This window comes from Plasmodium yoelii, assembly GCF_900002385.2.
Source record: "Plasmodium yoelii strain 17X genome assembly, chromosome: 12".
Taxonomy (NCBI): Eukaryota; Apicomplexa; class Aconoidasida; order Haemosporida; family Plasmodiidae; genus Plasmodium; species Plasmodium yoelii.
In genome coordinates, this window is record NC_036184.2 from 240,787 (window position 1) to 256,909 (window position 16,123).

The 16,123-nt window shown below is 22.1% G+C and overlaps 5 protein-coding genes across 5 annotated transcripts; 4 read left to right on the plus strand and 1 right to left on the minus strand.

The window, feature by feature from the left end:
* Positions 1 to 1,285: 1,285 nt before the first annotated feature.
* PY17X_1203800 (conserved Plasmodium protein, unknown function) lies at positions 1,286 to 2,551 on the plus strand (the record flags this gene model as incomplete). Its single annotated transcript, XM_726375.2, has 1 exon — positions 1,286 to 2,551. The coding sequence occupies one exon, from the start codon at positions 1,286 to 1,288 to the stop codon at positions 2,549 to 2,551; it is 1,266 nt and encodes a 421-aa protein (XP_731468.2).
* Positions 2,552 to 4,766: 2,215 nt separating this feature from the next.
* On the plus strand, positions 4,767 to 7,164 carry PY17X_1203900 (transformer-2 protein homolog beta, putative; the record flags this gene model as incomplete). The annotated part of the gene is made up of 7 exons (XM_022956691.1): positions 4,767 to 4,821; positions 5,381 to 5,498; positions 5,616 to 5,704; positions 6,165 to 6,242; positions 6,378 to 6,465; positions 6,701 to 6,994; positions 7,140 to 7,164. The coding sequence occupies 7 exons, from the start codon at positions 4,767 to 4,769 to the stop codon at positions 7,162 to 7,164; spliced, it is 747 nt and encodes a 248-aa protein (XP_022812554.1).
* A 482-nt stretch (positions 7,165 to 7,646) lies between these two features.
* Positions 7,647 to 8,890, minus strand: PY17X_1204000 (conserved protein, unknown function; the record flags this gene model as incomplete). The annotated part of the gene is made up of 3 exons (XM_022956692.1): positions 7,647 to 7,695; positions 8,033 to 8,122; positions 8,415 to 8,890. The coding sequence occupies 3 exons, from the start codon at positions 8,888 to 8,890 to the stop codon at positions 7,647 to 7,649; spliced, it is 615 nt and encodes a 204-aa protein (XP_022812555.1).
* A 1,213-nt stretch (positions 8,891 to 10,103) lies between these two features.
* PY17X_1204100 (conserved Plasmodium protein, unknown function) lies at positions 10,104 to 11,651 on the plus strand (the record flags this gene model as incomplete). Its single annotated transcript, XM_022956693.1, has 1 exon — positions 10,104 to 11,651. One exon carries the CDS (start codon positions 10,104 to 10,106, stop codon positions 11,649 to 11,651), a length of 1,548 nt encoding a protein of 515 aa, XP_022812556.1.
* A 1,677-nt stretch (positions 11,652 to 13,328) lies between these two features.
* Positions 13,329 to 16,043, plus strand: PY17X_1204200 (conserved Plasmodium protein, unknown function; the record flags this gene model as incomplete). Its single annotated transcript, XM_719580.2, has 1 exon — positions 13,329 to 16,043. One exon carries the CDS (start codon positions 13,329 to 13,331, stop codon positions 16,041 to 16,043), a length of 2,715 nt encoding a protein of 904 aa, XP_724673.2.
* Between the last annotated feature and the right edge of the window lie 80 nt (positions 16,044 to 16,123).

Consider the following 16,123-nt stretch of genomic DNA (forward strand, 5'->3'; position numbering starts at 1 on the left):
CTTGAATAATGAATTTACAATATCGTAATCAAATGACAACCCTATTTATTCGAATTATTAAAATTATTAGAACTATTATTTTAGTATTAACATCGTTAGTGTTTACATTTTCATCACCTTTAAATTTTTAATTATGTCTTTTTAAAATAAAATATAATATATTTTCCTGATAGATGAATACTTATTTGTCAAATATCAAATATTTATTATGATGTTGTTATAATCTTATATTAATTGTCAATATTTGTATTTTATTTGGTTTTTAATATAAAATAAAAAACAAAACCAATAATAATAATAATAATAGAGAATATTATAGAATTTAATGAAGCAATAAACAAAATTAAACTGAAAAATATTTTTAGAAAATAAAATTTTGTCAATGCTTATATTCTCAAAAATGCGGAAATTAATATTTATGTTAACCGTCATTTTTTGTATATATTTTTTTTCGCTATGTAAATACTCCAGTATTTTGCGTTAATAATTTTTAGTGGGTTCTCCCTTTTCCACATTGTGCTAATTAAATAAAATTATATATATTACAATAAAATCATATACAATTTGAATAAACTAAAAGATTTAATTTATAATTTCATGAAAGTATATAAGACAAATGAAAACCAGCTCCACGTTTTTACACGAATAATTAGTTGAAGGATTTTTTTTCATTGAACAACAATAATATATATATTTATACATACATAAACAAATGGCAGTAAATATCCCTTGAATAATAACATAATTTTGGATAAATACGTCTTTTCTATTTTTTATGTATATCCGTCTATGAATGTTATGTTAAATTTTTGATATCACTTTGAAAGAAAAAAAATTTCATAGTTGTATATTATTAATGTTTGTTTTTTTTTTGCAATATATTTATTATATTTGATCTCAATAAACAAACAAATACCTATTTTTATGCTATGTTCAAAAAATAATATATATAACCATTAATTATAATGCTATTCCAAATAGTTTTCAAATTATATATCTCAAAACAAACATTCGAGAACAATACTGCTCTCCTATTTCGCTATTTTTTGGCTAGATTTTTTTATGCTATAATTTTTTTTTTTTTTGGCTATTTAAAAATTTTTGAATATATCCACAAATTTTACAACATCAAAATATTTCTTGCTCTCCATATTCAATAAATATATTATATTTTTTCTCGGTACTTTATTTTACACCATATTAAAAGATGTTTACTTAATATGCAACATATCGTATTTATTCATTTATATATTTTTTTATTTTTTATACACAATAATTCTCATAAATGTTTAATTTTTTTTTTTTTCTTTTAACAATATATTTACTCTTCGCTACCTGCGTTGTCAACGTAAAGGCCCAAAGCGAAAGTATTATAAAGACTGAGAGCATAGAGATTAGTTACGATGAAAATTCAAGACATTTATACATCGATAGCATTAATAAGGACAATTGCAATAAACAAAAATATTATATAAATGAGCAATGTAAAATAGATAATCCCATGGAAAATAATGCTGAAAATGAGAGAATGTCATGTTTAAACGGAGACAATTGCTCTGATATATTAACATATATATATGAAAAAAATGGAATAGATATAGTTCATGAAAAAGATTATCACAAATTCCCTTTTTACGATGATTTAAGTTATGAAATAATGGGATGCGATAAAATAGTATATTTAAATAAAAATATAAAGTGTGTATGTTGTATAGAAAATCGAAACAATGGGCTCGAAGAAAACACAGAAGAGCCAATCATAGATTTAGAAAAAACAAAAATTGACAATCTTTATAATTTCAAAGAATGCAAATGCATATTAAATTATCAATTAAAAAAAAATGAAATTATTAATTCTAACAAATGCGATAACTTTAATTGTGCAGAAGGATTTTGTACCCTTCAATTAAATGGACAACCTTATTGTTCTTGTTTTGAAAATTATTATTTTGATAAAAAACTTAATTCATGCACAAAACATGAACAACAAATTCAAAAACATGATGATGATTCAATACCAAAAAGTTTATCATCTGATCCAATAAATGATCCCCAAAGTTTTGACCAGGACGAGGATACAAACAATCACAAATCCACTAGCCAACATGAAGATACATCAACAAATAATGATACCAATGTTTTAATCCCAGATCCAAATCTTCAGGATTGCCAAGAAGATAGATTAACAGATGAAACTTCACAATGTAAAAAAGGAAACAAGGATAATGAGAATAATACAAAGGAAAATATTTGCCTTAGGTTAGAATGCTTTATTAATTCAAACAAACCCGAATGCGTTTGTTTAAATAAAAATGGAGATAAAATATCAAATAATATATTTGATGTTTCAAATATATCTATCTGCACACTTAATAATATTAATTGTGATTATGGTATATGTAATAACATATTAAATAAAAATGAACTTGGATGTATTTGTGATAAAAATTACAAATATAATCATTCATTAAAAACGTGTATTAGTTCCTCTAAAATACATATTTTAAATTTTACAATCTTATTTTTATTGTTTTTATTATCATTTATATAACATGAATTTCAAAAATTCATGTGTAACCATTGTTTAGCCATTTTAGCATACACTAAAAGATGCTTTATCATATTTTATTACGAGGTATTCACCCAATAATATATATACATATATCGTTTTAAACCCATAAGAACATCCTCACACTTATTCAATTATTTTATAAAATATAAAAATATGTTTAAATATATATATATATGTATTATGCACCAATTTGTATGGTCTTAAACAGACGATATTTATTCCTTTAATTTGAGGAGTTGTCGACTTATATGTATACCAATTTTATTACAACCGTATGTATTATATACTAAATATTTATGGTTTTGCAATAATTAATTTTTTAATAAAATATTCCTTTTTATAATATAAAATTTGCCATTTATAAATAGAAGCAACATAAAGTTCATAATGAGTGTCGAATTCGCGAATTTTACAAAGCACGAAATGGAATTCACATCATTAGAAACTAACATTTTCAATAATTGAAAATATAAAAGGTTGCTTTATTAAATATTCCAATGGAGAGTACAAATACATGCCATTGAATATACTCATACATTTCTTTATATATATAATTAGCAATTTAATAATTTGTTGATTAATTCAACCACATTAAGCATATGTTCTTATTTTTATTATTATATGAAACTATATTTCTTGTAAGGTATTTTAATACTTTTAACAAGTGCTGTTAACGGTAGTTAAAATCATAACACCGCCCAATAATTTTTAGCATGTGTTTTTTTAAGTATTACATTGAATATATTCCTTAATATTAAATTGTATGTACTAATGTGTTGTATTTTCGAGTCCAGTTGTTATGTCAAAATATTTATTTATATTCCTTTTTGTTCGATGTCTAACATTTTTTTTATTTAGTACGTGTACATAAAAATAATGAATTATAATCGTTCCGGAATATCTTTGCACACAATTTTCTGCATATATGGAATATTAATTTATAATAATTAAAAATTGCTGAACACAAAAATACGAAAAAAACAACTATTGTTTTCTTCACATTAACGTATTGAATAAAATTGTCAAATTGTCTTGGTTATATTTCTTTATTATTTTTTAAACACTGAACTACTCAATTTAAAATAATTAAATCCCAATTAAAAAGCATAATAACTTAGTAACATGAGACCAATATAATTTTCTTTTTTTATATACAAATTACAATTGCAAAATAAAATAAATCATTCTCGAATTTTATTCCCCTTTTTATTATTATTTATTTATTTTTAATATAATTTTTGTAATAATTTTATATTATAGCTACAATTTGTTAACAAAAATACAAACAGCCATATACCGTTTTGTAGTATTGGTTATATGCAAATATTTGTAATTATTAAAAAAATATATTCTAAATGTGAGCCCTTCAAAAACAAGTAATTTGAGTTTATAATATAACCACACAAATGAGTTAAAATATGTGCCATATTATAAAATAAATAAGTTAGTAATATATATAATTCTATGTTTCATTTATAAATTGATATTATATATATTACTTAATAGTTAAATTTTCCTCACACCAAAGTATTTTTAAATTAACAAATTGATCATTTAATCAAAAGAAAAAATATAATAATTTTATTAAGGAAAACATGCTATTTTTTAATAAGAATCCATTTATAATTTTCTTTTTAATTTATGCAATAATTAAATATAATTTGTATTTTTGTATATAGCCTCAATAAAACATCTTTTTGAAAATTACTAAGGGACTCACTTTTTTCGTTGTTCGCTTTTCCATAATAACATAATATTTTAGATAAAAATTGTATAATTTTTTATTTATATCACAAAGTGCATAAGCTTATGTAGTATTTTTTTGTTATGATAGCATAATGCTTGAAATTATAATAAAGTAACCTTTATTAAATATTTGAATAGAACGAACATTTTTACATATCACCTTATGTATATAAAAAATATAATATGTATATTATTTATATATATAATTACATAAATAGCTTATTTATAAATATTTTTTAAACTACCTTTTTTGTTCAATCTTTAAAAAAAGCAAACAAAAAACGTTTATTATTTAATTAACTCCTTATATTACTATAAATCATATACTTTTGGCATATTATATCTTTTTTATTATATTATATATTTTTACCTTATGTTTTTTTGATAAATTGTAAAATTTTGTATATCAATTTTTGTGAATAAATTAATAATATATAACAGTAATAAAATGAGTTATAGTGATGAAAAACGAAAATCAGAAGATCATGATCATAAGAATGACGGTAATTCATAATAAAATATAAAAAAATATATAAATATATAATTACATTAAAATTCATATACACAATTGAAAAAATACGAAAAAGAAACTATATGAATATATGTTGTAAAATCAAATTTATTATATTTATGTTATATATTATTATACATTTGTATGCTATAAGTACATTGGTAATATCAAGCATTAATAAGTAAATCCTATATCCATCAAATATATGAAATGATGTTATTATATACTGAAAATAATAAATGTCAATACATTCACATATTGTATTCAGTTTCTTAGAATAATGTCAATTCAATTAGTATATAGAAATATTTATGTATACTCTACAGCATATGCATAGTTGACTGCATAAAATAATACACATTACATATACTCTTTATATGCCTATTTATTTCTTTGATATTAAATTAACATGACTTTAAAATAGTTCTTACCTCAAAAATCACAACAATTGAAAACCAATATATATGTATATATGAATTTTTAATACTGTGCATGGTTTTATTATTATAAAATATTATTTTTTATATTCCCTTTTGTTAACTTATATACAGGATCAACTTTGTATGTATCAAATTTAAGCTCAAAAATAACAACCACAAAACTACAAGATATATTTGAAAAATATGGAACAATAGAAAAATGCTACGTTATTAGTAACCCAATTACTAAGTAAAGAACAACCCCGCAAAAACATGCTTTCTTGTGAACTTAATTTCTATGAATTAGTTGTTTCATAATTTTTTTTGCGATATATAAGATCCCACATTTTTTTTTACCATAATACAGAGAGTCGAGGAATTTTGGGTTTGTTACATTTAATTCATCTGCTGATGCAGAAAATGCTATGAATAAAGCAAATAAAATGGATATAGAAGGTTATTAGCAAATTCAATAAAAGCGAAAAAAATATTTATATGCATGTTCACGCAGTGATATATATATATATTATATGTATGTACAAAATTAATGTAATTGTTTCTGTAATCTGGCTCTACACTAATCAATACTTAAACATAATCAGAATAAGAGTTGCATTAAAATGCTCTCATACAAGTTTCAAATAAAATTCTATACAAACAATACTATATATTACTATCAAACATATATTCATTACTGTCAAACGCATACAAAAAATACATAATATAAATAAATAGTTATAAAAATTTGTCAACTTTGAAATAGTGCAAATCGAATACATGACTAATTATTTTATGCATTTCATATATGTTAACAAATATGCATATGCTCAATTTGTTGGATTTGTTTTTATAAATATCAAAACACAATTTGGAACAAAATTAAATAAATATTCTGCCTCAATTTTTTTAATAATAGGAAGAGTTATTAACGTAGAAATAGCCAAAAGAAATGAGCCACATGAGCCAACTCCTGGAGAATACAAAGGAGTACAAAGTAAGTATTTGCTGCAATAATTCTTACTAAAAATACAGTTTATACTGTTTATTTTTTTGTGTTTTCTTTGGATGTATTACTATATTAATACATTAATATATTATATTTTTTTTTAATTGCATAACCTAAATAAAGATATGCTGAAGAGGTATCCAATGCGACATGACTATTACGGAAGGAGATATGATCCACATTTTGACAGAAGAAAATATGATTCAAGAAGGTAAATTAAACATAATATATATTCATTTTACCCAAAAAAATTATAACATATTAGTATAATCTTCTTATGTGAATAATTATATAAAATATTAGTTTCTTGTAATGTCATACGATGTTACACCTTTTCCACTTTGACAAATTATATAATTTGAATTATGTATATATAAATATATCCATTATATAATAATATTTATATATATTAATATATATTAATATATTTCTTTCGTATTATATAGGCCTAATCCCTATAATCGAGATTATGGAAAAGGCTACGGATACAGAAATACTTCATTTAGGCAATATGATAAATATAATAGAAATTCTTATGAGCATAGACATTATGACCGACGATCTATAGATAATAAATATCACAAAAAAGGAGATTATTATAAAAGACGTTCAAAAAGTAGTGATGATGAAAAAAGATATTCAAGAGATGATAGTAGAAGAAGAAAAAGATATGATAGAACTAGAAAATCCACAAGTGTATCAGGCAGTGAAAGACATTATCGAAATTCTTCCATTGATAGGTAAAGTTGCATATCTTAATATTTTCTCTCAATAATATATTTCTTTTCTCCCTTAATCAACTGCCAAACAACTATTAATCATAGATACAATTATACTATATATAACTTTTATAATCCTTATTATTACATGTTTTTCCCTTTTTAGGAGTTCATTCCAAAGACGAAAATAAAAATTTTAACTGATGTTAAATGAAAATTCTTTTAACATTTGAAATATTATATATAGAGTTCTATATTTTTTATTATTTACACTTAAACAATTTTCCGTTTTTTCAAATAAAAAACAAAATAAAAATAATATAAAATTAAAAAATTAGCATTTGAATATTTCATAAAAATATAAAATTTTAAAATTATAATGCACTTATAAATATTTACACATTTATAAACTCAAAAAATATATTTAAAAAATTTTTAAAATTTTAATTAAAAAAGTAATTATTATTATCTCATGTAATAGTATCAATGGCAGAAATAAAATATCAATAGTCATCATACACCAGCGATAATTCATACATATTTGTGCACGTTTCATTATCAGTTATTGTAACAGAGAATGGAAAATTTTATAAAACATCTATGAAATAAATAAATACTATACTGTATTCATTTTTTTTAAAATATAAATGATACATCTTACGTTTGGGTTAATTTACATATATCCATCGTCATATCTCCATCTTTTTAACAATTTACTATAACTACAAAAAAAAAATAAGGCCAAAATAGTTCAAAATAAATAATAATTATAAAAATATGAAGCAAAAAAAGTATTTCTAAAAAAATAATTCCACAAAGCATTTACCAAAATATACATATGAATATCTTCATCAATAATACTCATTAAAAAATATATGCCACAACATAAAAATATAAACAAAATAATCATTAATGTAAAAAAGGTCTAAAATAAAATGATCTCACAAAGTCCCTCATATTTCATAATGAACATACAAATAAATAAACAAACAAATGAATGAATGAACAGATGGAAGACATGCATATTCATTCTATATCAAATTTATTAAAAAATTTTACTTGAACGTCTTTATAGGCAATCCCGCTTTTTGTCTACAATAATTTTCACACATTTGCAACCACATCATTAATTCGGCCCTGGTATTTGCCCTATAAAAATATAAAATGTATGTTTATATAAAAGAAACTTTAATTAAAAAACTATGAATTATTATATTTTTAATTCCATTATTATTGATTATGGTTTGTAAAAATATGATATTCTCAAACTCTACAATGATAAAAAAAAATATGATCACATGCGCAAAATCAAAAACAACAAAATAGTTAGATATATAAATAAATAAGTAAAGGCTGTAGTATTTCTAATTCAAGTTATTGGCAGACAAAAAAACACAGTGTGAAAATGAATATGTAATTCTTCTATTTATATATTCCCTACCTTATTGGATGGATTTGAGAAAATTCAACGAAACAATTTTTTCCCTTTCCTTGTATGCACTGTTCTGGGAAATTTGAATAAAAAGATGTAACATACTCTTTTTCACTCTCTAAAAAATTTTCATTTAAATATGCAGCAAATACCCAAAACAAAAACCATTGGCTATGACAAGGATGCTTAACATTATTTGAATTTAAGCTTTCGTCAAATAAATAAAAGTTTTCTTTTTTTATTTTTTCAATATCACTTTCATCTCCCCCATTATGTTCTTTAATATTCATTTCACTATTTACTTGATGATTTCCCCCAATATTATTATTTTCAATGATATTTTTTTTATTTGTCAATAAATTATGTTGTAATGTGAAATCTTTTTCTCTTTTGTTATTATCATCTTCGGAATATTTATTTCCATATAATTTTTTTTTGGTATCATCACGTTTTTCAAATATATTAAAAGACAGTTGATTCCCCATCACGCTTTAATATGTATTTTTTATTTGCTTTTTAATTAAGCCGAAAAAACACTTATTTATAAAACATTATAATTTGAATAGTTTCCAATATACTTAGAAAATAATATAATGTATAACTCATTCACCGCGAATCATCATAATGGCTGCTAACATATATATATAAAGATATATATATAATATATACAGGTATGTGCTACAAGTTCAATAGTCTATCTTCCTTTCAGCTTTTTTCCGTTCTCTTAAATTTCCTTTTCACCAGTATTTTAAATATTAGCATTATAATTTTCCTTTTTTATTACTTTGCTTGTTCCCTTCCTTTATTATACAATTCTCATTATCAATTTTGTGTATTTATTTTGCTACATAAGATTTCTATTATAATATTTTTACAACGATAAAAAAAATTAAAGATCGAAATAAGAAAAACATAAAATATATATATATTTATTTTATTGATTTTTGATTACTCATAATTTCACAAAAAATATAAATTCTTCATAATTTGTTCCTTCTTTTGATTATTAATACATATGTGTGAATTATATGCATACTTTAAATCATAAAAAAATATATCTATATATATAATAATTTTTTACATAATGTGCTATTTAAAAAAAGTTACACCTGTTTATTATAGTTTTATTTATTATAGAATATAATTACATTGGAGAAAGATATAAAATAGCATTCCACAATTTTTCATAAATGAAGAAATTCCAGAATATTAATATTTAACTTTTTTTTGTAAAAAAAAGCAAGAAAAATAAACAACGAACATTTGCATGTTTATATTTCCCCATAGAATTATCACCACTTAAAAAACAAAAAAAAAAACATATAATACACAACGAAACACCCAACATATATTGGTAAATCACAATTTTATAGGAAACATACACAAATAAAACATACATATAGGTGATTATTTATTTACTTATAGAAATATATAACCAAACTATATTGTAAAGCGAAAATTCATAAAAATGACTGATTATTTGACATAATAAAAGTAATATTGTTGAATGATGGGAAGGGATAATTAATGGAAATATTTATTTAAACTACATTTTACCCCCATATTAGCATATTAACATCTTATCATATTAAATAAATTGTCAGATGAACGCATCGATATATTAGTAGTTTATATGATTCATACGCTCTTTAATTGCTTTGTTCCTTCTGTCATCCTTTACACACAAAAAAAAACATAATGCCTTATTCAAAAGATGTTACGCATAAACCCATTGTTATTATTTTTATCATATTTTTATTTTTTACGCAATTTGTTATAATTATATGCAATAAAAATAATATATTGAGGGATACACATTTTCTGAAGTATAAAAAAGCATTGCATCTGCAACCAAAAGATAAAAGGAAAACAACAACACACTTTAATTTTATATACCCATATAATAAACTGCACATAAGAAGCAATGAAAAAGAACATAAATTAAATGATGATCTTAAAAATATAATCTTATTATTTGGAAGGATAGCTGAACCATACTATCCTCATACAATAGAGCAGTTTAATAATTTTAAAGAGCCATACAGCAAATATATATATACGGATAATATATATAATTCAACAAAATGGGCAAATGTTTTTAAGGATAATGAAAAGGTTAATAAAAAACAGTTTTATCAAAAAATATGTCAACTTAAATTTAAATGGCCAATTAATGAAGATGGAAATATCACAGAGCATGATTTTTACAACTTAGTAATAGAAAGATGTTTAAATAATATTAACATAATACGGAACAATATACACAACTTAAAAACACTTTTTATACAAATTTTACAAAAAAAACAAATACATAATGAAACTAATCCATATAATAATGAAAAAGATACATTTATCGAAAAAGAAGAAATTTCACGTGCTCAAGATTTATACAAAAAATGGGAAAAGGAATTGTTTACAAGTTCTGCAACAAATGAAGAGGATATCTCATCATCAGAAAAAAATATGCAAATGCAAAATGATATGAAAATGAAAATGATGGAAGAATTATATAAGTTTAATTTAAGTGACATGTTTAAACAGCATAACAGATCCTACACTAGATTACTAGTTAATGAATTATTTACTAGAGAATATCCATCAAAAAGAATAACAGATATGTTTTTATATTTAATTTTTCAAAAAGATATAGAAAGATTTTCTTATGATGAATTTATAATGCATCTAAATATATTAGGAAAGAAAATACTACTATATAATTGCAACCATGATTCAAATATATATTTTGATAATTTTTTTTTCTTAATGAAAAATGAAATTAAAAAAAAGCCAAATCATATTAAAAAAAAAACACAGATTCCTTTTTCAGATTCTAAAATTATGAAGACAAAAAAGGACTATACTATTAATAAAAACTCATATTGTGATAACAAAAATCCAATTAAAATTATAAAAAATAAATCAAATCATAATATTATATCACAAACAGGAATGAAAAAAAAAATAAAACCACACCAAAATCCAATTAAAATAAACCCCAATACCACAAATCAGATATTGGGAAAAGATAAAATGCAAACCTGTGAAAATTGTGGTAAAATAAAAAATATAAGTAATCAATCAAGTTTTTTATTATCAACAAATTTAGACAATCAAATAGACATTGATCACAATGAAAAAACAAAGAAAAACATTCAGAGAAACACACAAATCGGAAAAAATTGTTTAAAGAGTAAACTAATTTTTATAGTTAATTATATTTTAAACACGATCAAAAATATTTTTTAAAAAAGCAATATTTTTGATACTATTACATATCCTTAAGCTAACATTTTATTACTCATTTTAAACACATATGCTCCTATTTAAAAACCTTATATTTGTGTTTAATAAAAAAAAATATCATTTGTACAAATTATATCCTATTAAAGCAGTTACAAGTTGATCTACCAAAAGCAATAAAAGTACTATTTTATTGTATTCCCTCTTAAATACAATGAAGAAATTCCCATTTTTTTTGTATTGATTTTTCCCTTAGTATGAGTACTAAGAAATATAAATACTTTTATGTTTTCTTACTTTTAGTCTTCTTTTATTGTCATTAATTTTTTTTATTAATATTTATAATTAATTTTGTTCATTAAATAAAACATTATATTAAAGTTCGTTACAAACTTTTTATATTATTTTTAATGCATATATTTATGTGAATATTTGCATATTTTGCACATATTATGTAATATATATGTAACTAGTATTGTATATTTGTTTACCATATTTTTAATTCTTTAAAATATTTTATAAAAATATATACACATTTATTCCCTACAATGTACATGTCATTTACAGATATACCACTATATCAAGTATGTAATTTTTGTTCATATTGTTTTTTTCCTATATATACATCCCCTCTGAGTCATTAAATGTTTTGTTATAAAAATTGTACATTTATTACGACTTTCGTCTTTATTTTTATGCTTATAAAGTTAAATAAATCAAAGATAAATTATAAAACAAACAATGAGGTATATAAAATTAGCACTTTAAATAATAATTATTATTACCAAAGTATAGACCCTTTTACACAAAAATTGTAAACTCCCCTCATACCCATTTTTTATTTCAAAGCATTGTTGTCGTCATTACAAACGTTATTATAGTTTATTATTATTTGATTTTGTTTTATTTTTTGGTACAAATCGATTCACCATCTTTCATAGAGTGAAACTTAAAAAAACTTAAGGCCTTTATTTATTACCCCTTAATGTATTTTTTTGTTGTAATAAACTATTACACAAGCGTATGTGTTAATTACAATGATTTATTATATTTTTTTAACTTATTTAACAATAATATAATAATCTATGTTTTATGCAAAATTCTCATAAAATTACATGTAATTTTTTTCACTGTTTTAAACAATTAAGTAAAAATAAATTAAGTACGAAAATTCCATAATAATTTTTTTTCTTATATATTATATTTGCAAGCATTGGTATTACATATAAGCCTTCTTGTAAATTCGTTTCCTTAGCTAATTTTCCGTCCTACTTATTTATTTATCATTATTTTTTTTTTTTTTAGTGCACATTATATTTTTACTACTATTGCTAAGCATTATTTATATGCTATCATATTTATTTATATATTTATTATATGTTTTTTACACCTTTTGCATCATTTTTTTAATGTATATAAATATATTTACATTCATATGATTTTTTACAAATATAATCCCAAATAAGATTTATTCCTTAGTCCTTTTTTTTATTTATATTCGTATCTATACAATTTCATATTTTCTTTGGGAATATTCTTTATATGTGTGTTATACCTGTATATATATTATTTTTAATGAACCATTTCAAATATACACACGTATTTCCTCGCTTATTTCGTGTGATTATATAGCAATTTGATTTTATATTTAAAAATACTACATGCTAAAAAGAAGCCACAAAAATGATTGGTAAGTTTATTTCCCAAACATATGACAAAGTAAAAAATAATGCTGACAAAGTCAGGTTACATGTAAGTATTCAAGCAATAAAAGCAAAAGAAATTTTTGGATCTGTAAAGCCAAATACTATTGATGACCTCGAAGTATTATTAAACTTGGAACTTCAACAAATTGATTCCGCAGAAGCGCTAGTAGAAACATATAAAAAATGGATATACAATTTATCTCAATCTGAGGAAAGTGGCTGTATAAGATACTATAAAAATATTAATAGGAATAATGAAAAAAATATATCAAATGGAATAAGACAAAATATTAATCGCTCATTTAATAGCAATAGTTCCTTTGAAATAAAAACAAATAAAGATTCATCTATAATACCATCTATCGTAAATTTTGATTCACTAAATAGCTACAAAAGCAATAGTAGCGAACAAATTAATACACATGATAACAATATTAATACAGTGCAGGTAGAACCCACTTTTTCCGAAAAAAAACATAGTATCGAAAATTCAAGTGTTTCATCAAATCCATTACATGATAATTTTAATACTACAGCCAGTATTAGTGATATTACAAATAATAAAAATGATAATGACAATAGTAATAATAAAACATTAAACACTTCCCAAGAAGATATTTCTTTAAAAAAAAGGGATTCATTTGAAGAAAACAGAAAACAAAACCAAATTAACACAAAACAGCAATACGAAAACAAAAATAATATTAGATCAAATCACTTAAATTCTGAAACAATGACTAGCAATATATATCATGATTGTTATGGATATAATTTCAAAGAAATTTTTTTAAAAAGTAATATATTGGAAAAATCTATTAGTTTAATAATAGAAAAAAGAAAAATACGATTATCATTAGTTGGGCCAATAGAAAAAGACGATTTAGATAATCCACGTACTACTATATTAAATATGTTTAAACATTGCTTAATAGGAAATGAAAAATTGCATAAAAATATTTTATTCATTATATTAACAACAGATCAACTGTTTGATAATCATAAAGAAATATTTTTAGAACTTTTTAGTATACTTAAATATGATTATAAAGATGTATACTTATCTAATATAAGAAAATTAGTATCATCTGAAATTGTTTCACTAAAAAATAAAATTCAATCCTATGATAATGAATATTCACTTCCTAATAAACTATCGAACATAATTAATAATACCCCCCAAATAAGTGCATCTTATACTGATTTAGATAAATGTACAAAATATTTATATTCAACTGAAAGTTTTGAAAGTTTATCAACTGAACTAGTTTTTGACGATAATAAAAAATCTCAAAGAATACAAGAAAATTTACTAAACCAAGATTCTACATCTAGCCAAGAAACACATACAGACAAAGAAAATTTACATTCTGCTGCGCAAGCCAAACAAAAAGATCAAATAACACATTCAATAGACCCAAAACAGACCAACCTAAATAACATGGCCGAAGAAAATATTGTCCAAAAAGGAAATCCAGACAAAGAAGAAAGATATATTGACACAAAATCAGAAAAATGTGGATACAAAACAATAGACTCTTTGACTGAAGAAAGAGAAATGATCGAAATTAATAAAATACAACAAATAAAAATTTTAGCATCTTCTAAATTATTAGAATTACACAAAACAATCGAAAATATATTACTCTTATCAACTAAAAATCGAGAAAAACGAAAAGACGATATTAAAATAAAATTAGAAGAATTAAAAAAAATTATGAATGTTTGTAAAAAGGATTGTGAAGTAATTCTTAACGAAACCGAAGATTCAAAATTACATTTAGAAAATATATATGTCAAAGAATTAAATATAAGAAATGATCATATTAAAAAAGCTCAAGAAAATATAAATAAAATCGAAAATGATATAGATGAATTGACAATAAAAAAAAATGAACTATACAAAGAATATCAAATCATATGTAAAGAAATTAATATGAAAAATAAAGAATTATCAGAACAAATGTCAATATTATCTTTATATAAAAAAGAATTAAATGACACAGAACACAACTATTTAAATAAATTATCCAATACTAATAAATCAAAGCATATGAATCAAGAAAGAAAATTGTATATATCTAACTTAGATATTATTTCCGATGAAATATTAAAAGAATATGAAACTTCAGATCATTTAGATACAGAAAATTTATCCTCAAAATCAGACAAAATTAAAATACCTATTATGTATGTAGTTACAAAGCACCTAAATTATTTAAAAGACAAATTGCTTCTTTTAGATTTATTGTTAAAATTTTATCTCAATCAAATTAACGAACAATTAAAAAATAAACAAAACTCAGATATATTATTTACAGAAAATAAAAATGCTATTCATAATGACCAAAATGCTGATTGGAATAAAAAAGAAAGCCTAGAAAATGATCATGTTCAAAATACCAATAATGCCGAAGAAAATAAGCCGAGGTTTGGTTCTTCTTTACATTATGATGAATACGAGAGAAAAAAAAAAATTACCAAATATAAAAATTCTTATTTTAAAGTTATTGAACAAATTAGTAAAATATGGATTACTATACAAGAATTTTATGATTTAAATAAAGAACAAATTGACCAACAACAAGACGAATTGAAACAATCTGCTCATTCTATTTATAAACAAAGTGATGAAATATATAATTCTATCAAACTATATATAACGGAAAACAGTTCCCTTATGTCATCTATTTAGTGAACAAGAGAAGATATATATATATTATATTATTGTATATATTTTTCATTTTATCTTCTCTATAAATATGCCTAATATAG